Here is a 25516-nt window from a genome sequence, read left to right as displayed (position 1 = left end):
TAAAAATAAAACCTAAGATAGCTACAATGTAAATAACCGATAATAATAATGTAACTATTAGTTATATTGTAGCTAGCTTAGGGTTTATTTTACAGGTAAGTATTTAGTTTTAAATAGGAATTATTTAGATATTAATTGTCATTTTTATTTAGATTTATTTTAATTATGTTAAAGTTAGTGGGTGTTAGGGTTAGACTTAGGGTTAGGTTTAGGGGTTAATAACTTTAGTATAGTGGCGGCGATTTTGAGGGCAGCAGATTAGGGGTTAATAACAGTAATGTAGGCTGCGGCGATGTTAGGGACAGCAGATTAGGGGTTAATAATATTTAACTAGTGTTTGCGATGCGGGAGTACGGCGGTTTAGGGGTTAATAATTTTTTTAAGTGTTTGCGATGCGGGAGGGCCTCGGTTTAGGGGTTAGTAGGTAGTTTATGGGTGTTAGTGTACTTTTTATCATTTTAGTTATGAGTTTTATGTTACGACTTTGTAACGTAAAACCCATAACTACTGACTTTCAGTTTACGGTACGGATCTTGTAGTTATAGGCTGTACCGCTCACTTTATGCAAAACTGGGGAATGTGTATTAAAGGGATGATCTATCTTTTTAAACAATAACAATTCTGGAGTAGACTGTCCCTTTAACTATAACTAATATACGTGCCTGGTATTAGCATGAAGCACCTATCAGCCAATAAGCATTATTAGAATGTGTCTATCAGTGATTCAGCATTATTAGTATTAGTAACAAGTACACAGCTGTGTATTAGATTCAATATAAATGTAAAAAGCGTTCACACTTTATTTTTTAAGCTAAACAATGTAAACTGTCTAGATGTTGCTTGCTCACATGGATGACCGAATATAGCACAATGGTCATTTAAATGAGAGTGAGTGGAGTTTAGTAGCTTTGCTTAATGGGCTGGCGCCTACGCAGAACTCCCAACTTGGCTTTTCATTTTGGTTTAAAAAAAAAAAAGTTTACCAAATGGTGAGGTGTAAATTAAAATATGATATAGGCTGACAAAGGGAAGGAAAGTGACAGGCTATGTGGCATTCCTAATGATATTTACTGTGCCCCTAACACAGCAATAAGAACTGGCGTAATGCATATTGGCACTAGACAAATGGCTTCATGCAGGGAGATTATAGATCTTAATAAATAGATGTTTTAGGAAGAGTTGACAAGGTAGAGGGGGCACTTGAATGGGACAATTACAATACTCTACTACTTATTTGTATCTCTCTTCTATACTCTTCTAGTCCTGGGTATGACAACGGGCACATACAAGTAACATAAATGACAATTTTAAGGCTGTTGACACCTTGAGAGAATTGAGGCTGAATTAATAAAGATGATTCTCCTGAGAACCCCCCCCCCCGAACTGCCAGGTGCCTCACATGTACAGTATCTCAAAAAAGTGAGTACGCCCCTCACATTTTTCTAAATATTTTATATCTTTTCATGTGACAACACTGAAGAAATGACACTTTGCTACAATGTAAAGGAGTGAGTGTACACCATGTATAACAGTGTAAATTTGCTGTCCCCTCAAAATAACTCAACACACAGCCGTTAATGTCTAAACCATTGGCAACATAAGTGAGTACACACCTAAGTGGAAATGTCCAGATTGGGCCCAATTAACCGTTTTCCCTCCCGGTGTCATGTGACTCGTTAGTGTTACAAGGTCTCAGGTGTGAATGGGGAGCAGGTGTGTTAAATTTGGTGTTATTGCTCTCACACTATCTCATATTGGTCACTGGAAGTTCAACATGGCACCTCATGGCAAATAACACTAACAAAATATTTACATAAATGTGAGGGGTGTATTCACTTTAGTGAGATACTGTACAAGGACCTTCCTATACATAACTTCCCATGACATAAGAATGTTGTTTAAAGGGACAGTCTACACCAAAATTGTTATTGTTTAAAAAGATAGATAACGCCTTTTCTACCCATTCCCCAGCTCTGCACAACCAACATTGTTATATTAATATACTTTATAACATTTAAACCTCTACATTTCTGCCTGTTTCTAAGCCACTACAGACCACCTCTTATCACATGCTTTTGTATTTGCTTTTCACATCAGGAGACTGCTAGTTCATGTGGGCCCTATAGATAACATTGTACTCACTCCCAGGGAGTTATTTAAGAGTTAGCACAACACAGCACTAATTGGCTAAAATGCAAGTCAATAGATAATAAATAAAAAGCCTTGTTATTTAGGGTGATGTCAGAAGATGCTTAGATGCAAGGTAATCACAGAGGTAAAAAGTGTATTAATATAACTGTGTTGGTTATGCAAAACTGGGGAATGGGTAATAAAGGGATTATCTATCTTTAAAAAATATATAAATTCTGGTGTATACTGTCCCTTTAATGCCAAATGTGAAACAGAAGGTTACTTCAGACGGGAGTTAGCACCAGGAGTTTGCTGAGTAACTGATATTCACTGAATCAAATAAACACCATATCTATCTATCTATCTATCTATCTATTTATCTATCTATTTATCTATCCATAGGGCGAGTAAGAAATTGCAGCAAACTATTTTACCTTTTCCTGTCTAACAATCAAACACACATGTATAAAAACCTACTTACTAGATGTAAGTTCTTTTAAGCCTTTATTTAAAACTTGAAAGGTCCCGCTTCTACTTTCACCGCCAACCACCAAACAACTGACTGGTTTATCCTTTTTAAGACTCCAATCCCACACCTATAGTTGTGGTCACCTACGGAAGCCCAAATGGGATAAAAGTAGCTCAACGCATTTCTCCCGGGGTATGCCCGGGCTTTTTCAAGAACAGTCAGGAAGGGATTCAATGTTTCCCTATTTCAATGTCCTCTCATGTTATGATTGGGCAAAAGTTTCAGTTCGTCAGCCCAATTAGAAACAGAGAAAGAGACACACCCGTACAGATACAGTTAATTTGGACAGCAATTGTATAGATGCACGATTACATTGATAATAATTTCATATATACAATATAAATATATTCCTATCATAATCATGTCTAAGAATCATAAAAAAAATAATTAACAAAGCACAAATTTGCAATAATAAAATATAAATAAAAACAAATCTCATATACAACAAAAATATCTGCCTTTTCAGAGTATATTAACAACAATGATAATGATTTAAGATTTAGCTGTACTAGCTCCCAAGCTAATATTGAATTTTTGGACATTTGCTTAATGAGAGACCCGATTGAAAATAAAGTAATTGTATGTAACTTCAGAAAGACAGTGGACAAAAAAAGTTTTGTGAATGCCAGAAGTGCACCCCTCAGAAGCTGGAAGTCAAAAATTCCCAGTAGCCAATATATTAGGGTTAGGCGAAACTGCTCAAAAATATCTGATTTTGAAAAAGAGGCAGAAGTGCTAGATAGAAAATTTCTAAACAAGGGGTATGACAAAAAGTTATTATGTAAAGCAAAGATGAAGCCCTTCTAAGAAAAGAGAGGAGGGAGGAAGCTTCTGAGAAGGGCAAAGGGAATGAACAGGTACGGTTCATAACGACCTACAATGAGGGGGCAATGACGATAAAGAAAGCTATGAACAAACAATGGGGCATCCTTAAGTCCGATCCCTTATTGGGTAACATTATAGGGGATAAGCCACTTATCACTTTTAAAAAGAATAAGAGTTTAAAAAATTATTTGGCACCAGGTAAATTACGAACAGATGTCCAAAACAAAAGTACACAAAGTAGCATTTTGACAAATTGGTTATCTCTTGCTATGGGCACCTATAGATGCTATAAAAGTAAATGCAATATGTGCCCTTATGTCAAAAGGGGAATACTTTTAGAAATTTTATTGGCTCTGAACAGTTTGAGATTAAGCATAAATGTAATTGTGAATCCACATACACTGTTTATCTCCTTAAATGTAAGTGTGACATGATCTATATTGGGCGCACTAAGAGGAAGACAAGAACTAGGTTCAATGAACACTTTTATAATATCAAGACAGAATCTAAGAAACATAGTGTGCCGAATCATTTTAAGATGGTTCATGGGAGTGATCCTAGGGGTCTACAGATTCAAATAATTGATTGGATGCCCCAGATAAAAAGAACAGATTAAAGTGACTCAGACAAAAGGAGACAGAATGGATTTTTAAATTAAAAAGTTTAACTCCATTAGGTCTAAATGTAGATTTAGATGTACAAGCGTTCCTTTAAGATGCTCTAATGACCTCTATCTGGGCATGTATATTTCTATTAGGGAGACATGAATTTATTAGTATTATGGTTTTAAGGAAAATGTGAGATATATGTTTTTCTTTATTTTTTATTATTGCAAATTTGTGTTTTGTTAATTAATGATTCTTAGACATGATTATGATAGGAATATATTTATATTGTATGTATGAAATTATTATTACATAATTGGGTATCTATACAATTGCTGTCAAAATGAACTGCATCTGTTTTCAGAGACACTGCGAAGCGGGTTTGCTTCTTTCTCTGTCTCAAATTGGGCTGACGAACTGAAACTTTTGCCCAATCATAACATGGGAGGACGTTGAAATAGGGAAACATTGAATCCCTTCCTGACTGCTTTTGAAAAAGCCTGGGCGTACTCCTGGAGAAACGCGTTGAGATACTTTTATCCCATTTGGGCTTCCGTTGGTGACCGCAACTACAGGCGTGGGATTGGAGTCTTGAGAAGGACGGAACCAGTCAGCTGTTTGGTGGTTGACGGTGAAACTGGCAGCGGGACCTTTCGAGTTTTAAATAAAGGCTTAAAAGAACTTACGTCTAGTAAGTAGGTTTTTATACATGAGTGTTTGACTGGTAATATAATCTACTGTGAATCTGGCTTTACTCTGTTCTCTTGTACCCCTTTTTCTACACGTTCATTCCGGCTTGTGAAGGAGAAAAACACAAGTTTAGAGAGTGTCAGCAACCAGAGAGGATTGTCATCCTTCACTGGTTTCGTTCATCTGACGGTCTCTAGGATTTCCTTTGGGACTCTTTATGTATTTTTGCTACTAGTAAGACTTTTTATGGTTTTATGATTTCATGATTTTATAATATCCACAAGCGCTGCTATTTAACTTGAGGTGTTCCTTGAGTTTATATGGGTATTTTCCTGTCTAACACTGAGTGGAGTAGTACATTTTAACCTCTGGGCTAGCAGATTTTAACCCCTGACTAGTAAACTATAGTGATATTTTTCCACACCAAGTATATATATATCTTGTGTGTGTGTGTATATGTGTGTGCGTTATTAAAAAAAAAAAAAAACAACAACCAGTGTTTTCGCATCTCTACTGAAGCACTGTTCTGTATAAATGAGTAACTGACCTTAATCCCTGAAACAGATGCCCCAGGATAGGAAATTTATTTTATCTGAGTTCATTGAAAACCAACACAGAAAGACGCACAAGCTTAACAGGACATAGACAATTAGACATGCATTTATTAAAAAACAAACATAAAAAACAACTCCCAATATATTTTGAAATTCCATTTAGATGAAACAAAAAAAAGCCACAGTGAGAAATATATAAGGTAAATTGTTTGGAGTGGGAGGGGTTACAGGGTAGATGATTTGTTAGTGCCTATAGTAGCACAAAATGTCAATATACACTGAATAAGATCTAATAGACACATGGAATGGTGCTATAAACAAACTGGGTAAAGAGCCACAGACAGATGGGACAAGGAGTTCCATATATTTATGGTGAGGAGCCACAGATAGATGAGATGAGTCCCAGATTTTTGTAGTCAGGAGCCACAGACAGATGGGATGAGGAGTCCCAGTATTTGTTGTGAGGAGCCACAGACAGATGGGATGAGGAGTCCCAGATATTTGTTGTGAGGAGCCACAGACAGATAGTATGAGGAGTCCCAGACATTTGTAGTGAGGAGCCACAAGAAGATAGTATGAGGAGTCATAGACATGTGGTGAGGAGCCACAAGCAGATAGTATGAGATGTCACATACGGTTGTAGTGAGGAACCACAAGCAGATAGTAGGAGGAGTCACAGACATGTAGTGAGGAGCCACAAGAAGATAGTATGAGGAGTCATAGACATGTGGTGAGGAGCCACAAGCAGATAGTATGAGATGTCACATACGGTTGTAGTGAGGAACCACAAGCAGATAGTATGACGAATTACATATAACTGTAGTGAGGAGCCACAAGCAGATAGTTTGAGTAGTCACAGACATTTGAAGGGGGGAGCCACAAGCAGATAGTATGAGACATCACATACATTTGTGGTGAGGAGCCACAAACAGATAGTATGAGGAGTCACAGATATTTGTGGTGAGAAGCCATAGACAAATAGTATGAGGAGTCACAGATATTTGTGGTGAGAAGCCATAGACAAATAGTATGAGGAGTCACAGACATTTGTAGTGAGGAGCCACCACAAGCAGATAGTATGAAGAGTCTCAGACATTTGTAGTGAGGAGCCACAAGCAGATAGTATGAGGAGTCACATACATTTGTAGTGAGGAACCACAAGCAAATAGTATGAGAAGTCACCTACGTTTCGTGTGAGGAGCCACAAGCAGATAGTAGGAGGAGTCACAGACATGTAGTGAGGAACCACAAGCAGATAGTATGAGTCACATACACGTGGTGAGGAGCCACAAGCAGATAGTAGGAGGAGTCACAGACATGTAGTGAGGAACCACAAGCAGATAGTATGAGTCACATACACGTGGTGAGGAGCCACAAGCAGATAGTAGGAGGAGTCACAGACATGTAGTGAGGAACCACAAGCAGATAGTATGAGTCACATACACGTGGTGAGGAGCCACAAGCAGATAGTAGGAGGAGTCACAGACATGTAGTGAGGAGCCACAAGCAGATAGTATGAGTCACATACATGTGGTGAAGAACCACAAGCAGATAGTATGAAGAGTCACATACATGTGGTGAAGAACCACAAGCAGATAGTAGGAGGAGTCACATACATGTGGTGAAGAACCACAAGCAGATAGTATGAGGAGTCACATACATGTGGTGAAGAACCACAAGCAGATAGTATGAGGAGTCACATACATGTGGTGAAGAACCACAAGCAGATAGTATGAGGAGTCACATACATGTGGTGAAGAACCACAAGCAGATAGTATGAGGAGTCACATACATGTGGTGAAGAACCACAAGCAGATAATGAGGAATCACAGACATGAGGTGAAGAACCACAAGCAGATAGTATGAGTCACATACATGTGGTGAAGAACCACAAGCAGATAGTATGAGTCACAGACATGTGGTGAAGAACCACAAGCAGATAGTATGAGGAGTCACAGACATGTGGTGAAGAACCACAAGCAGATAATGAGGAATCACAGACATGAGGTGAAGAACCACAAGCAGATAGTATGAGTCACATACATGTGGTGAAGAACCACAAGCAGATAGTATGAGGAGTCACATACATGTGGTGAAGAACCACAAGCAGATAGTATGAAGAGTCACAGACCTGTGGTGAAGAACCACAAGCAGATAGTATGAGGAGTCACAGACATGAGGTGAAGAACCACAAGCAGATAGTATGAGTCACATACATGTGGTGAAGAACCACAAGCAGATAGTATGAGTCACAGACATGTGGTGAAGAACCACAAGCAGATAGTATGAGGAGTCACAGACATGTGGTGAAGAACCACAAGCAGATAATGAGGAATCACAGACATGAGGTGAAGAACCACAAGCAGATAGTATGAGTCACATACATGTGGTGAAGAACCACAAGCAGATAGTATGAAGAGTCACATACATGTGGTGAAGAACCACAAGCAGATAGTATGAAGAGTCACAGACCTGTGGTGAAGAACCACAAGCAGATAGTATGAGGAGTCACAGACATGAGGTGAAGAACCACAAGCAGATAGTATGAGGAGTCACAGACCTGTGGTGAAGAACCACAAGCAGATAATGAGGAATCACAGACATGAGGTGAGTCAATGCTCCCAGATATCTATCAGGGCACCAGTACACATACATTACAGAGTTGCAATAACATAATGGATGGGATGAGCCATAGCATGGAAGCTAAACATATTTATAGATGAGCTTGAGGGCACTGATAAGGATACCTTAGCTCCATGTTTTCCAGGCATCCCGGGCATACCTCTTTCTCCCTGGAGTTGGAAATAGGAGAGAGAGGGGAAAAGGAACAGAATAAGTCTTGGTAGGTTCTGGGTAACAAATACAAGGGGGATACATTTGTTCTAATTATGTCATAGTATTCAGTAGCCATCTATCTATCCCTCTCTCATCTATCTATCCCTCTCTCATCTATCTATCCCTCTCTCATCTATCTATCCCTCTCTCATCTATCTATCTATCCCTCTCTCATCTGTCTGTCTATCATCTATCCATCTATCTATCTATCTATCTATCTATCTATCTATCTCTTTCTATCTTTCTATCTATCTACCTATCTCTCTCATCTATCTATCTATCTATCTATTTTCTAAGAGAGGGGCTCATTTAAGTTGTCTTAGAACACAAAGGGCTAGATTGCGAGTAGCGCACTATTGTTTGCGTGCAAGCGTTATCGGGATTTGTGGCCGCTTGCGCACAAGTTAAATTCCACCAGTATTACAAGTGGAAAGTAAACAAGTTGAACACGTAAGTGCAATCACAATTTACGTTAGAATGATTACTGCAACTTCAGAGCTCTGGTAAACTGTTGTGCGAGTCAAAAAATAAAAAATACCTTTAAATGTATAGTTAAACTCATAACACTATTTGCTAATTTATTTTTTAATATTTGCAATAAAAAGGTTATAAAGGCTCAAAGATATGAGATGTCAGGTGTTGGAAAAAAAAATGGCCGAAAGTACTTTTACATAGGGATCCATAGGAACACGTATAAATATATGTATGTATATAAATATATATGTATGTATTTGTGTATTTACAGACACATATACACATATAAATACAGATATACATATGTATAGAAATACATTCATGTATCTCATTGCAATACTGCTCCCGTGTTTGCGCGAGCTGGCGGCTGTTACGATCCTGCTTTAACAACTTTGCAAAGTCTTTTTTTCTGTGCGAGGATGCGACCACAAGAGCACAAAAGCTTTACATTGCAACCTGTAATATGTGTGTAGCTGGAATCGCAATAGTAAAAAAGTTGAGCGCAGATAAAGCACTTGCGGGAGAGTAAATTTGCCCTCCACCCCTACTTATTTATTTTAATACAGAAACACCAATTTTCGGCCAAATATATTTGAAACATCTGGAAAGCAGTAAAGCCTCTTTATCTTCCCTTAACACTTTGACTGTCAGAGAGGGCTATAAACCAGCGCATCACAATTATATACAGCTATATCTGGCAGCCAAACTGTTAGTTTGAAAATACTCATGCAGTGCTACTTATTGCCAGCAGAGGGCGATATAAGACTTCACAATTATTTACTGCATTGCACCTGTAACTGAAATTTCATCTCCAAACTCCCATGACCCTTAGTGTCACTTTATTGAGGATTCAGAGGTTAAAATAGAAATATGAAACTCTTGTCCCGATCATGAATGGTTCACATGTCCTGAATAAGTAATATTATCAGATTTTTACCTCCTACAGACAATCTGTTGTTTTTCCTATAAAGTTTAATGGCTTCTCAGAGTATGATTGTGCAGCTCATTTTATTTCTAAGGTCAGGGAGGTGGTTTTGTAATATTCATGAGCTAAAAAACATTAAGTGTTGACAGGGAGTAATATATTACTGGAAGATCATCTGTAACTAACAAGGGTTAAAAGCCCAACACCTGGCAAAACGCACAATTAACGCAAAACGCAATATTTCTGAATATTATGCAGAACCTGATTGTGTTACCCCCTTGTGACAAGTGTACACAAAACATAAAAATTCTTTACAAATACCATTGTCCCTAATGTGTCAATATACAGTATATGACAAAGTAATGTTAATATTCCTGCAATTTTCATGTATCAAACACTACAAAAATCAAATGTTATTTTCTATTTCAGTGACACTTGATGTGATATTATATATGCATAAGATAAGGTGTAAATTGCATAAGGTCTGATACAAAATAAATGTCAACTGGATTTCAAACAGTGACTTTGTCAGCAGATTTTTAAATCAGTTATATATGAGTAGGTGTGGAAACAATAAGTGCTAGTTATAAATTAGTCTGTGAACTGTTCTAAGCAATCACTTTGCAGTAAGTACCAATTTCTAGCATACGTAAGGTACAGAACATGTGCACCAGCCTTTTAAGGGGGAGTGGCACAAATACATTTTTTCAGAGGGATTTTACAGTAAAAGAAAGCAAAATAATTAAAGGGACAGTAAAGTCAAAACTAATTGTTCATAAACACAGATAGAGTAACCAGTTTTAAACAACTTTCCAATTTTATTTGATTAGCAAATTTGCTTTGTACTCATGGAATCCTTTGTTGAAGGGTAAACCTAGGAGCATGCACGTGTCTTTAGAACCCTGGCAGCATTGTTTGCAATCAGTGGCGGTTCTAGAACGTAATATTTGGGGGGGGGGGGGGGGCTAACAAACTTGGTGAACTTAATAAAGAGAGCCCTTCATAGCTCAATAGGGGTTAGACACATAATAACCCCTCATCACTCCCATAGAACCAACACTGTTTCTAACAATGTTTATAGCAATGTTATACATGGTTGCAAACACAGCTGTCAAATGACTAAAGACACATGCACGCTCCTGAGCTAACCTTGGAGTTCTCTTTAACAAACTATACCAAGAGAAATAAGAAAAAAAATCAATGAGACGTAAATTGGAAAAGTTTAAGCTCAATCCCATCCATTTAAGTTTAATTTTGGCTTTATTGAACCGTTTAATTAATGTAAATTACAATGTTGTTTAATTATTATTAATTACTGTATTTATGGGGTAATTTTGAGTTTATAATATATAAAAATAAAACTCCTATTCAGTTTTTATATATCCACAGGATCAGGCTATAGGCATGTGCAATGCTGACCTCACTGGATAATGAGCGATTTAATTACTATTATTAATAAGTAAATATATATCAGGAAACCGTTCCAGTTTCTGACCCTGTTTTAATGATTATACCTTAAGGAGAACCTATACCATGTAGCACCATAGTTAAATACGGAATACAGAACATTTAAAACAAGACCCTGGGTGTGATAGAAATCAGATAATCTTTTGATATTTTGTGTATTCACCTCTAGGAATTCATAAAGAAATCACAATTATCATCTTCCATTTACTTTTTCACATTATTCATTTTTTTTTTTTTAAATGTGATGCAACATCTAAAATTAACTTTATTACATTTATAGACGTCAGCTCCAAATTATCCTGATTACTGACTTTAACCCAAGATGACAAAAACAAAAAACAAAATGTACTCATATCCAGGATGTCAGCTCATACACTAGACACGACAATCTGATATCTGTTTTTATTCTTTAAATCCCATGTTCTGCAAATAATACTTCTGACCCACTGAAGGAATTCCTGTATACAGTCCAGACAAAACACAGACCCACCAAATCCTATAAATATATCCTGAACAAAAGCCAAAGGTGAGTCTGACCTATGTATCTTTCTAATCTGCTGCTGAATGGTGAGACTACGCCTTACACCAGCCGAACAATTATCTAAGTTACCAACAACTCAAGAGGTTAACCGGAAAATTTGCAGCTGACACTTCTTTAGTTTATCCCAAGTGAGCAAGTAATAGTGAGTCGGAAGACTGCAGAATACAATATATTAACTTGTCACATCCTACTGATGTTTCATCGGGGCTTATGTCAAGTCTGTCAATACACAGAGGAAAATGTCTATCATTAGACGCAGAAAGTCAAGCGATCTGGGTCGCAGCTTTTAAAGAAATTTAGCACTGTAGACTTCTGGTTAGATGGTTGAAAATTGACTTTCAATGTTGATCGTAACCCTTTAGCTGCCATAGTGGTTCATTTCATTCTCACTACACTGCTCTAATAATTTCTCCGACAATACAAGACCAGTGATGGCTAGCGGCTCTATAACAACCTCCTCAATGGTTGCCAAGAAACACTGATTTTCTGACATCTCTCTTTTATCCTAAAATCTTAATTCAGTTGTCACCTCTCTTTCTAGATATCTCCCTGACTCTAGTTGACAAGAACAAATAAATCACACTGGTGAGTCAGATTTGCAATTCTAGACCCAAATGGCTGTTGGTAAAAAGTTACCAGACTTTAAGAAATTAGAATTACCCCTTCATATGTATCTAGAAACATCTATCTTAAAGTTTTTATTTCTAAAGTTCTAAAGTTTTAATAAGCTGGGAAGAGATGTGTGTTTTTCATTATAAATCACAAGTGTGATCTTACTGTGTGTTATATATCTAAACACTGCAGATCAAACAGAAAATAAATAAGTACAAACTATATAAAAGGGTTATACGAGACTTACACGACTTGCATCACTCTGACATTACTGATTAGAATATGGTTACTCTATGGCCCAGCCATTAGATTCTTTATGCCTCCCTTACAGTGAGATAATTAATAATTTGATACTTAAAGGGACAGTCTAGTATAAATTAAACTCATTATTCAGATAGGACTTTCAATTTTACATATGCAAAACAGAATGAGAAGCAGTCTGCCAGGAACGAACAGCAGCATCAATAGCTTGTTCTATGGCCCGGTTACCACCTGGTAGTAGCTTCTTTCTGCCCAATTGTGCTTTTCACAGAGGAAAACTTTCCTGTAGTATATCAGTCTGATCCCGCCAACATGGTCAGTCCAGCCCCGAAATACCAGGCAATTCTCCTCTGAACAAGGAACATGACAACCCCAGACGATCGTTTCGGCCTCCTTTGGGCCTCGTCAGTGAGGTGCAGCCATATCCCTCTAAGCACATTGGGCAAGGAGTCCACGTCTGGTTTCCCCCATCACCCTTAGGGAGACTATCCCCAGGGTCATATTTACATATGCAAAACAGAATGAGAAGCAGTCTGCCAGGAACGAACAGCAGCATCAATAGCTTGTTCTATGGCCCGGTTACCACCTGGTAGCAGCTTCTTTCTGCCCAATTGTGCTTTTCACAGAGGAAAACTTTCCTGTAGTATATCAGTCTGATCCCGCCAACATGGTCAGTCCAGCCCCGAAATACCAGGCAATTCTCCTCTGAACAAGGAACATGACAACCCCAGACGATCGTTTCGGCCTCCTTTGGGCCTCGTCAGTGAGGTGCAGCCATATCCCTCTAAGCACATTGGGCAAGGAGTCCACGTCTGGTTTCCCCCATCACCCTTAGGGAGACTATCCCCAGGGTCATATTTACATATGCAAAACAGAATGAGAAGCAGTCTGCCAGGAACGAACAGCAGCATCTATAGCTTGTTCTATGGCCCGGTTACCACCTGGTAGTAGCTTCTTTCTGCCCAATTGTGCTTTTCACAGAGGAAAACTTTCCTGTAGTATATCAGTCTGATCCCGCCAACATGGTCAGTCCAGCCCCGAAATACCAGGCAATTCTCCTCTGAACAAGGAACATGACAACCCCAGACGATCGTTTCGGCCTCTTTTGGGCCTCGTCAGTGAGGTGCAGCCATATCCCTCTAAGCACATTGGGCAAGTAGTCCACGTCTGGTTTCCCCCATCACCCTTAGGGAGACTATCCCCAGGGTCATATTTACATATGCAAAACAGAATGAGAAGCAGTCTGCCAGGAACGAACAGCAGCATCAATAGCTTGTTCTATGGCCCGGTTACCACCTGGTAGTAGCTTCTTTCTGCCCAATTGTGCTTTTCACAGAGGAAAACTTTCCTGTAGTATATCAGTCTGATCCCGCCAACATGGTCAGTCCAGCCCCGAAATACCAGGCAATTCTCCTCTGAACAAGGAACATGACAACCCAAGACGATCGTTTCGGCCTCCTTTGGGCCTCGTCACTGAGGTGCAGCCATATCCCTCTAAGCACATTGGGCAAGGAGTCCACGAACGATCGTCTGGGGTTGTCATGTTCCTTGTTCAGAGGAGAATTGCCTGGTATTATATATGGAAGCTACTACCAGGTGGCAACCGGGCCATAGAACAAGCTATTGATGCTGCTGTTCGTTCCTGGCAGACTGCTTCTCATTCTGTTTTGCATATGTAAATATGACCCTGGGGATAGTCTCCCTAAGGGTGATGGGGGAAACCAGACGTGGACTCCTTGCCCAATGTTCTTAGAGGGATATGGCTGCACCTCACTGACGAGGCCCAAAGGAGGCCGAAACGATCGTCTGGGGTTGTCATGTTCCTTGTTCAGAGGAGAATTGCCTGGTATTTCGGGGCTGGACTGACCATGTCGGCGGGATCAGACTGATATACTACAGGAAAGTTTTCCTCTGTGAAAAGCACAATTGGGCAGAAAGAAGCTACTACCAGGTGGCAACCGGGCCATAGAACAAGCTATTGATGCTGCTGTTCGTTCCTGGCAGACTGCTTCTCATTCTGTTTTGCACATGACTTTCAATTTTAATCAACTTTCCAATTTACTTTTATCATCAAATTTGCTTTTTTCTCTTGGTATTCTTAGTTTAAACTAAACATAGGTAGTCTCATATGCTAATTGTTAAGCCTTTGAGGGCTGCCTCTTATCACAGTCTTTTTAAATCTCTTTTGAACACAAAGAGACAGAAAGTACACGTGGGCCATATAGATAACACTGTGTTCAGGCACAGGGGGTTATTTAAGATTTAGCACAATACAATGCTAAATTTAAGACAATAGATAATAAACAGTCACAGTCATGTGATCAGGGGGCTGGAAGAAGGTTCCTAGATACAAGGTAATCACAGAGGTAAAAAGTATATTAATATAACTGTGTTGGTTGTGCAAAACTGGGTAATGGGTAATAAAGGGATTATCTATCTTTTAAAGCAATAACAATTCTATGGTAGACTGTCCCTTTAAAACAAAAAGGTAACCAGTTAGATCCCAGAATAAATTACAATGCACTGTATTGTAAAGGGCCTAGAACAGAGATTCATATGTTTAAATGTTTCAGATTTTATGCACTGCCTTAAAAAGACCTGCTTATTAAAAATGTTATAGAACAATTCAACATTTTGTTAGCACAATTTGCACCGTTTTGCAGTCTAGGGACACAACTCTTGATAAGCCTTGAGTGTTGTTTATCTTATCAGGTATAAATGAGCTCCTGTAATTATCAGACAATTACTGTGCAGTAATGTAAAATAAATATTGAAAGCGCATTTAAATTTTTTTTTCACAATACATAATTAAACACTTTGGGCCTGATTATCTAAAGGTCTTTGGGTTGGTGAGATTATTAAACAATGGTCACCAGTCCTTCTATTTCCCTGGTGGAATTATATAAAACCACTTCTCGCTAATGGGCGTATACTGCATTTCCGTATGGGAAGGAGACGTATACATTACAAAACTGCACAATTAAATTTGAAATTTAAAAATCACACAAAACAAATAATTTAACCATTCACACAAAAATACACAGCAAAAAATCGTATTTTATCAAGAATTTAACATTTGTATGTAAATTATACAGGATTAAATCGTATTAAATACGCACATCTTAAATTGTAATTTAAGTGCACTGGATGTGCAAAAAACACTTAGAAATTAATATTCTAATACAAAATAATGGGCTGAACGTGGGAACTGACTAGGAACTGAGACAAATATCTTTATTCTGTAAATCAAGTTGGTTGTAAGGTTATGGTTTACAGAGTTGGTGCAAGCTGGTTATTATTAAACAAAAACAGTCAGCTTACTGCTAGAAGTATACCAAATGGGGTATCCACCAATCACAGACTTGCAAGGGCAATTGGCTCAGAATGTAGGACTTACAGAATAGACCCCAGAGATAATCACATTGTCTTGTATGTAAATACAATGTCACTAGTATTGAAAATCAAATTTCTGTACAAAATACTACACTTCTTATCTATTATTAAAAAAATAATCTCTATATCTGTTAATATTTCTGTATATATGAATATATCTCTGTATATAAAGGTATCTAGTGGATAATGACACTTCACAAGCCAGATAAATATCCCTATGATACTAATGCAGAGCAGTTTGGCAGGAGCATACCTTCAGTCCAGCTTCTCCCTTTTCTCCCTAAATAAAGACCAAAGATAAAAGAGCAAAGAAAAGAAGCAAAGATGAATAGCAGCATGAGGGAAAAATAGCATTCATAGGAACGTTTCCAGAAAAAAAAATATATATATAGGGAAACAGAAAAGAGTCGTGCATAGCAATGTAAAAAGGAAAATGCAGACCACATACTCTAAAAGCTAACACTAGTGAGCACAGGGTCTCTAGAACACATGTAGCCTGGCTATGTAGTTATTATGCTGCTTGATAAGACTTGGCAATGATGCCCTATTATAGCTAATATTTGGGGTATTTAACATTCCAGCACAAGACATTATTTAACAGCAGGTTTATTGCAATCTGTGCAACCATAGAACTTTGCTCTGGAATATCCTAGATTAGTCTGGAGTACAATTAGCAAACCTGCTTTTAGTAAATAATAAATTATCTTGAAAGGCACCGGGGTATTTTTCATTTAGGCCATCGGATTTCAGAAATCAATTTATTATCGCTTCAAATGAATGTGCTGTAAGCCTGTGCTTAGCTGTAAAATATGTGAGATGGAAATAGTCTAATATTGTTTTGTAAGAAAACTATTTTATTGCAAAACGTCATCATTTGTAATACATAATAATCTGTTCATTTAATTGGTCATTGTACTCAGAAAGGTTCTCTGCTCTGTCTAAAAAAAAATATTTTATAAATATATTACTTGTTTTAAATGTATGTTCCTGTAGCTAATTAACCATTTCCTATGGGAGATGTTTCAATAAGCCAATAGGCAGAGATACTATGTCCCCTTTATTTAGTTTCCCTTTAAAGGGATAAGAAACCACATTTTTTTTTCTTTCTTAATTCAGATAGAAAATACAATTTTAAACAGCTTTCCATTTTATTTCTACTATCAAACTTTCTTTATTCACGTGGTATTCTTTGTTGAAGGAGCAGCAATACACTACTGTGAACTAGCTGAACACATTGAGTGAGCCAATTGCAAGAGGCATATATGTGCAGCCACCAATCAGCAGCTAGCTAGTGCATTGCTGCTCTTGAGCCTACCTAGGTATGCTTTTCAACAAAGGATACCAAGAAATATGGTAATTAGATAATAGAAGTAAATTGGAAAGTTGTTCAAAATTGCATGTTCTTTTTTAATCATAAAATTTTAATTTTGGCTTTACTGTCCCTTAAATATCTAATAGTGTTTATTTAAAACATTGTAATTCAAAACAACATTTTAACTGTTGTTCTTTTATTTAAAATATCGTATTGTGTCCTTTTAAAGGGAAATAATAAACTAGATTTTTCTTTGCATAAATGTTTTGTAGATGATCCATTTATATAAACTATACAGGTTTTTTTATTTATTTTTTTAAAGTATAGTTTTGCTTATTTTTAAATAACATTGCACTGATTTTTCAGACTCCTAACCAAGCCCCAATGTTTTAGGAGAATACCGGGGTATACCTACTCCAGTTTGCTCCTGTTTGTGTAAAGGGTCTTTTCATATGCAGAGGAAGGGGGGTGTCTGCTATTTACCATTTGCAGTGGGTGTTCCAGTAACCTTTTCAACAGAGCTAAACTGGGAGCTTCTAAGTAAGTTTTTAAACAATTTTTTAGTGGATTTTTATATCAGTATTTGTGCATATTATTCTTTATAGTCGTATCTATTACATGCAGTTAAATAAAAATTGGTGTATACTGTCCCTTTAAGTGTGTGACAGATAATATGCGCTTTTGGGGACCTGTTTGCATCCTCATACTTATTGATGATATTGTCTCAAAGTCCTTTAAATCTATAAATAAAACTTCTGATATTGTAAAATAACTGCAATGTGATCTCCTCCAGACTTTACTTTATTAGACTTTAATTTAATGAATTCCCTGGGATCCTTTCATTGGTTTGTTAGAGATTGACACATTCTGTAACTGCTAGTGATGTCACATGCACACGTATTAGATCCAGGATACACTCAAAGCAAAAGTCACACAGCTTAAGACGGCTATCGGATACCTGTGCACCCAGCAATCCTGGAAGCCCAGCTGCGCCTGGCACCCCAGGGTCACCCATATCCCCCTAACAAGGAATGAAGCAGGAAGAGTCACAACATGACGCAGGACAGTGATAAAGGTGTATACCAGGAAATAAACACGGTGAAGTAGAATGGTTTAGGTAACAAGTGGGAATTGTATAGGAATATGCTCCAATATGACTGGGAACCATAGAACAGTTAAAATATCAATCAAATAGATAGGAATATAAAAGTCTTCAGTGTAAATAGTACATTGGGGTGTATACTGCAGTTTTGATTACATACAGTAGTGTTAAAAAACAGCTGCGTTTACCTTATTTATAATCAGGGCCGGATTAGGAGGTCAGAGCGGCCCTGTAAATTTTGAAAGACCGGCCCAGCCCCCCTAGCCCCCTGGTCAAGCTAACCCTGCCCCCCAGGTCCACCAAAACCCTGACCCCCTCCCCATTTTTCACACTTGTTCATTTTCTGCTTCCAGAAGTGGAGCGGCCTTAGAAAGATGCACAATGCTGCACACAAGGCTCGCTCCATGTCCTGGCTGAGAGGCTCACCCTTGCATCTCTACCTAGGATGTGGCACTGCAGCACCGCCAGCCCACTGGGAAATTTCCTGGCATCCCGGTGGGCCAATCTGTCACTATTTATAATGCCAAGATCCGCACCACATACATTTACCCTTGATTGCTAGGTACAGTTTGTGCACAATGGGATCTAGTAATAAAAAGTACTACAGTGCTGCTCCTAAACCTACATAGGTTTCCTTTTCAACAAAGAATAAAAAAAAAGGAAATTCAATATTATTAGTATATTGGAAAGTTGTTTTAAAACTGCATGTTTTATCTGAATCATTAAAGTTTAATTTTGACTTTGTCTGTTTAAAATCGTATGATGTTTCTACTAGAGATGCGCAGCCAGGCATGAGCCGAATACAAATTCATCCGAATGTATAGCCAATTTGCCAATTCTTTCATCATGTGTATATCACATAAATGAATATGCACATACAGATTTTTTCTGTATTTAAGTTGCTTTTATATTAATTTACCAACATAAACACAACCTGTATATCATTTTTGAGATAATTAAAATGCTGTGTTTTGTCATACTTTAAAACTTCACTCCAACTGGTTTAAATGCAATTGTTTACCTTTCTCCCAGGCATTCCCGAAGCGCCTGTCTCTCCCTATAATATAAATGAAACAATTAAAACAAAATTATCTCTCAGTAATGGGGAAGCAAATTGTTATTATTGATATAATTTGTTTTATATTTAATGATAGATAATAAAGCTCCAAGCTTAGATAGACAGGCTGTTGGGTGTAACAACAGAGAGATAGATGATAGATAGAAAATAGATACATAATTAGATAAATAGATAATATATAGATATATAATAGATAGATAAACAGATAGATAGATGTCTCACCTTTTGGCCTGGAGGTCCAGGTAAACCCTGTTGATTAAAAATAATAATAATCATAAACAAATAAAATAAGACAGGGCAGCAAAGATAAATTTTTCTTTGTTTTATTATCATTGTGGCTTTAATTGGACAGAAGAATCTGAGGTTGCTAAAAGGGCCTCTGTGTTTCTATATTTTTATTTTTCATTATACAAAGTAGGCAGATGCCTAAAGCTGTTTTCCTACAAATGGATACTCACCTGGCTGGTCATGTGATGTAACAGAATGCTAATTGCCTTCTATGTGTTAGTACAGCTAATGGGGGACATATCGCCCTATGGCATCTGTGTAGCGCAGGCTGCTTAGTTTGATGATACCAATACACACTGCACACTCTCTGGAGAGGCTAAAGAGCAAATCAAACAGCTAGTCAATGTAATTTGCAGTATTTTGAAGGAAACCAGTTCTCACTAATGAGTGTGGAAGAAGAACAGTTTTTACACCATAACAATAGGGTTTTAATGTCCCTTTAAACACTCCACAGAGCAATGTGAGTGGGGCATAAGGGAAAGAGAGGCAGAGACATTTGCTCCCATTCAGGACAAGGCAGATATTACATCATATGGTCACCTGACACCCTTATTACACAATAAAAGGCAGATATTACATCATATGGTCACCTGACACCCTTATTACTTCATAAAAGGCAGATATTACATCATATGGTCACCTGACACCCTTATTACACCATAAAAGGCAGATATTACATCATATGGTCACCTGACACCCTTATTACACCATAAAAGGCAGATATTACATCATATGGTCACCTGACACCCTTATTACACAATAAAAGGCAGATATTACATCATATGGTCACCTGACACCCTTATCACACCATAAAAGGCAGATATTACATCATATGGTCACCTGACACCCTTATTACACTATAAAAGGCAGATTATACATTAGTGCATGACACATGATTATTAGAACATTTTACAACATCAGTTTAGTTTAGAAGTAAAATGTATCAAAATATAATTTTATTCTGAGGTTTAATATGTTGTCATCATAATAACATTGTCTATAAAGTTTTTTTTCTTCATTTAAAGGGACATGAAGCCCAAACTTTTTTCATACACTTTTAAACCACTTTCCATTTGACTTCTCTTATAAAATAAGCTTCATTCTCTCAGTATCCTTTGTTGAAGGAGCAGCAATGCACTACTGGGAACTAACTGTAGGTGAGACAATGACAAGAGCATATTTGTGCAGCTACCTATCAGCAGTAAGGTCCCAGTAATGCATTGCTACCCTGAGCCTAACTAGGTGTGCTTCTCAACAAAGGATACCAAGAGGAAGAAGCAACATCATGAAAGTTTAATTTTGACTGTACTGTCCCTTTATAGAGGATGTGAACAGCAGAGTAAAATGCAGCATTAACAATAACAGCACTAAATCAAACACTGTTGAAATGTTGCAAAAACAAGTCTGTGATACGTAAGAAAATGTAAGTTTACTACACTGCAGAGAAAAACAAACGAAAATGTTCTGTAGCACATTCTCAGTTTTTATTTTCACTTTTAATTCCCTTTAAAGGGACATAGCCCAAAATGTTTCTTTTGTGATTCACACAGAACATACAATTTTTAACAACTTTCCAATTTACTTCTATTATCAAATTTTCTTTGTTTTCTTGTTATCTTTTGTTGAAAATCAGGAAAGTAATTTCAGGAGCGTGCATGTGTCTGTACATTATCAAGAGCACTAGATGCTATCACTATTTCCTGTCACATAGTGCTCCAGACATGTGCATACTACCTATCTAGATATCTTTTCAACAAAGAATAACATAAGAAGAAGCAAATTTGATAATAAAAGTAAATTGGAAACTTTTTTTAAATTGTATTCTCTATCTGAATGATAAAAGTAAATGTTTGGGCTTCATGCCCATTAGGTGTGTGTGCTATTCACTAAGGGTGCATAATACAAGACTTACTTTCCCTTCTTTGCCGGGTTTTCCCGGATCCCCGGCTTTGCCCTGTAATGAGAAGAATCATTTGGTTATTGAGATGTTTAATTCAAACTCACAGACTCCAGTTTTGTAACTCATCCCTGCAGTGCTTGCACATAGCTCATGGAGTCGGGATATCAAAGGCTTTCTGGGGTCTTTTTTTAGTCTGGTTTTATGCTGAGAGCAGTATCATTACACTCAGAGTGTTACTTCCTCTCTCTGGTATTTAGCGAACAAAATAACATTGCTGTCAGCCTTGGACACGTGTTTGGATAGCGATAGCCTTGATATAGTTAGGCAATGGGAGTATGAAGGAAAGGAAAATCAGAATACCTGATCTCACAACACTTGTTCAGTTAAAAAGATTACAGTAATTATATTGTTTCATGGCAATTATAGCCTAAAAATACGTTCACTAGCTTATATAGTTATATGCCACACACCAACATAATCTCTTTTCTATTACTTATAAAAAATGTAATGTAGTCAGATATAATTGCACTTTGTGTAGACTGTCAATCTAAAGATTTTGCAACAGAGATCTACAGCCATGGTAAAAATAATTACCAGAGAATGTTTACAGCGCACTCTACTTTCAATATATAGTGAGACCGCACTAAACATTGTTCATATTATATATATATATGTTTTGAGTTATGTGTTGCTCTCGACCAGCAGTTAGGATAAGGGGTAAAAGTGTTGGAATTTGGGTTAAAGTAGAGTTAGGCATTAGGAACTGGGGTTAATTTAAGGTGTATCATTTGGGGTTAAGGTAAGCATAGATATTACAATTATGGGTTAAAATAAAGGATAGAGTTTGGGATTAGGAACTAGGGTTCAGTTAAGGGATATAATTGAAGGTTAAGATAAGTGGTAGATATTAGGAAATGTCGTTAAGATAAAGGAAATATATTAGGAAATCGGGTAAAGATAAGAATTTGGGGTTACGATAAGGAACAAATATTAGGAAATAGGGTAAAGACAAGGGATAGATATTAGGAAATAGGGTTAAGATAATAGGTAAATATTAGGAATTGGGGTTAAGATAAGGGGTAGATATTAGGAATTGGGGTAAAGATAAGGAATAGATATTAGGAATTGGGGTTAAGATAATGGGTAGAATTGGGGTTAAGTTAAAGGGTAGAGTTTGGTATTAGGAACTGGGGTCAGTATAATGGGTAGGATTTGGGGTTAAGATAAGGGATAGATATTAAGAATTGGGGTAAAGATAAGGGATATATATTAGGAATCGGGGTTAAGATAAGGGGAAGAGTTTGAAATTAGGAATTGCGGTTAGTATAATGGGTAGGATTTAGGGTTAACATAAGGGATAGATATTATGAATTGGGATTAAGATAAAGGATAGATATTAGGAAATCGGGTAAAGATAAGGATTTGGGGTTAAGATAAAGGAACAGATATAAGGAATTAGGGTAAAGACAAGAGATAGATATTAGGGTAAAGAAATTGGGTTAAAATAAGGGGTACATAATAGGAATTGGGGTTACGATAAGGGGTAGATATTAGGAAATGGGTAAAGATAAGGGATAGATATTAGGAATTGGGGTTAAGATAATGGGTAGAGTTTGGTATTAGGAATTGGGGTTAAGTTAAAGGGTAGAGTTTGGTATTAGGAACTGGGGTTAGTATAATGGGTAGGATTTGGGGTTAAGATAAGGGATAGATATTAAGAATTGGGGTAAAGATAAGAAATAGATATTAGGAATTGGGGCTAAGATAAGGGGCAGATATTAGGAATTAGGGTTAAGATAAGGGATATATATTAGGAATTAGGTTAAGATAAGGGGTAGATATTAAGAATTGGGGTAACAATAGGGGATATATATTAGGAATTGGGGTTAAGATAAGGGGTAGATATTAGAAATTGGGGTTAAGATAAGGGGTAGATATTAAGAATTGGGGTAAAGATAAGGGATATATATTAGGAATTGGGGCTAAGATAAGGGGTAGATATTAGGAATTGGGGTTAAGATAAGGGATAGATATTATGAATTGGGGTTAAGATAAGGGGTAGATATTAAGAATTGGGTTAAAGATAAGGGATATATATAAGAAATTGGGGTTAAGATAAGGGATAGATATTAGGAATTGGAGTTAAGAAAACTAGATTGGTTCATAAATTACTACTTTAAAATAAGGTTCTAACTGGAATGCAATTTGTTTCATGTAGAACATTTTGGTGCCTAATGCTGGACACCCAAAGATAAAAACCCACTATCCCTATCCAAGAATTGAATTATTCCTGAAACATACTCTATATGGGAGAAAGTTCTGATAGAATGTCCTCACATTTCTTCACGCTTCTCTCCCTCGAAGCTCTTAATTGATAATATTGATAATAGGTTTTAGTCATTCAGAACATTTCCAGGAGAACACTACAGGGCATCAGGCAGATACCAGGCACTAATGAACTAGATTATTTGCCATTGAGATATTGTATCAGGGAAAGATCTAAACAAGTATAGGTGACATCACTAGTGATCAGAGGACAGTGTGCATTCTTGTCACTTAGCGCTTACAGGTGGCCCAACAACACCAGGCAATCCGGGATCTCCTGGCGGTCCTGTAGCTCCTGGGGGCCCCGGTGGACCAGGCAGCCCTGGAGGGCCTTGGAGTCCTGCCTGTCCCTGTTCACCCTAATATTGGATAAAGAAAAAGGACATTATATAAGTAAAGATTTTTATTTTTCATCTCTACGTGTTCCTTAAGCAACGTCTGCGCTCAGATGTAAAGAAGCAAGCACTGTGTGTGAGTTAGTGCGCATTAAGCAACACGGGCTTCTAGACTTGAAATTGCAAATTATTATATATTTTTATATATATATTTTTAGAAAATGTTGTTTTTGCTCAGAATGGACCTCAGATTAAACCAGTAAACAACATATCTGTGATTATTTACTCAATATAGAGAAATCAGTTAACAATAATTATTTTAACATAATGTGTAATATTTATTTATTTATTTATTTATTTTAGAAAAATGGTCTGTGAATTAAAGGGACATGGAACCCATTTTTTCACAAATCAGATAAAACATCCAATTGTTAAATAACTTTCTAATTTACTTCATTATCAAATTTGCTTCAATATCTTGGTATCCTTTGCTCAAGGAGCAAAAACATATCTAGTCAGCCAAATACAAGAGACAAATGTGTGTAGCCGCCAATCACCAGCTTGTTCCCACTAGCGGGATATGCACGCTTCCGTTTTCAACAAAGGATACCAAGACAATAAAGTCAATTTGAAAATAGAAGTGAATTTAAAAGGGTTTTAAAATGACATGTTCTATCTGAATCGTGCAAGTTTGATTTTGACTTTCCTATCCCTTTAAAATAGACACATAGGGGCCGATTTACTATGCCCCGAATGGGGCCAACTCGCCATGTTTCTGCACAAGCTTTCAGACTTGTCGGAAACAGGAGTTAAGGAGCAGCGGTCTTAAGACCACTGCTGGTTAACTGGATCTTGTGCTTACTAAGCGGCGTACAGCAATCAACACGATCGGGTTCATTGACACCCCCTGCAAGTGGCCGCAAATCTGCAGGGGGCGGCATTGCACAAGCAGTTCACTAAAACTGCTTGTGCAATTCTGAATGCCGACAGCGTATGCTGTCCACATTCAGCGATATCTGGTGGACATGATACGCTGCAGCGTATCATATCCGCCAGACTTTGTAAAATCGGCCCCATAGGTGGATTATATGGACCATTATTTTACGCATTTTAGTTAGTGTTGATTTATAAATGCATCAGAAATACTAAATATCTCCAGGCAACTAATAAAGTGTCTTGTGGGCGTACGTCACAGATGCCAGTTTCTGACTATAATAACGAGCGCACAACCTTAATGGTATTTCCAATAATTCTACTGTAAAAATAATTTACTTTCATTTGAGCATTTTATTTTTAAACTAATTGCTTTTACTTTGTGTTTAACCCCTGTAAAGT

General features: G+C 37.3%; 1 protein-coding gene across 1 annotated transcript in view; it reads right to left on the bottom strand.

Moving 5' to 3' along the window:
- COL13A1 (collagen type XIII alpha 1 chain) overlaps positions 1 to 25516 on the bottom strand; it is a 148104-nt gene that overhangs the window by 53442 nt on the left and 69146 nt on the right. The window contains exons 13-19 of the mRNA XM_053692015.1: positions 24089 to 24205; positions 21534 to 21575; positions 19556 to 19582; positions 19277 to 19312; positions 18112 to 18174; positions 16095 to 16121; positions 8081 to 8125 (exon numbers count right to left, since the gene is read on the bottom strand). Of these exons, the coding sequence (XP_053547990.1) occupies positions 8081 to 8125; positions 16095 to 16121; positions 18112 to 18174; positions 19277 to 19312; positions 19556 to 19582; positions 21534 to 21575; positions 24089 to 24205 (357 nt within the window). The remainder of the gene's footprint in view (positions 1 to 8080; positions 8126 to 16094; positions 16122 to 18111; positions 18175 to 19276; positions 19313 to 19555; positions 19583 to 21533; positions 21576 to 24088; positions 24206 to 25516) is intronic.

Source organism: Bombina bombina, chromosome 9, assembly GCF_027579735.1.
Source record: "Bombina bombina isolate aBomBom1 chromosome 9, aBomBom1.pri, whole genome shotgun sequence".
Lineage (NCBI taxonomy): Eukaryota > Metazoa > Chordata > Amphibia > Anura > Bombinatoridae > Bombina > Bombina bombina.
This window is presented reverse-complemented; position numbering and strand designations above follow the sequence as displayed.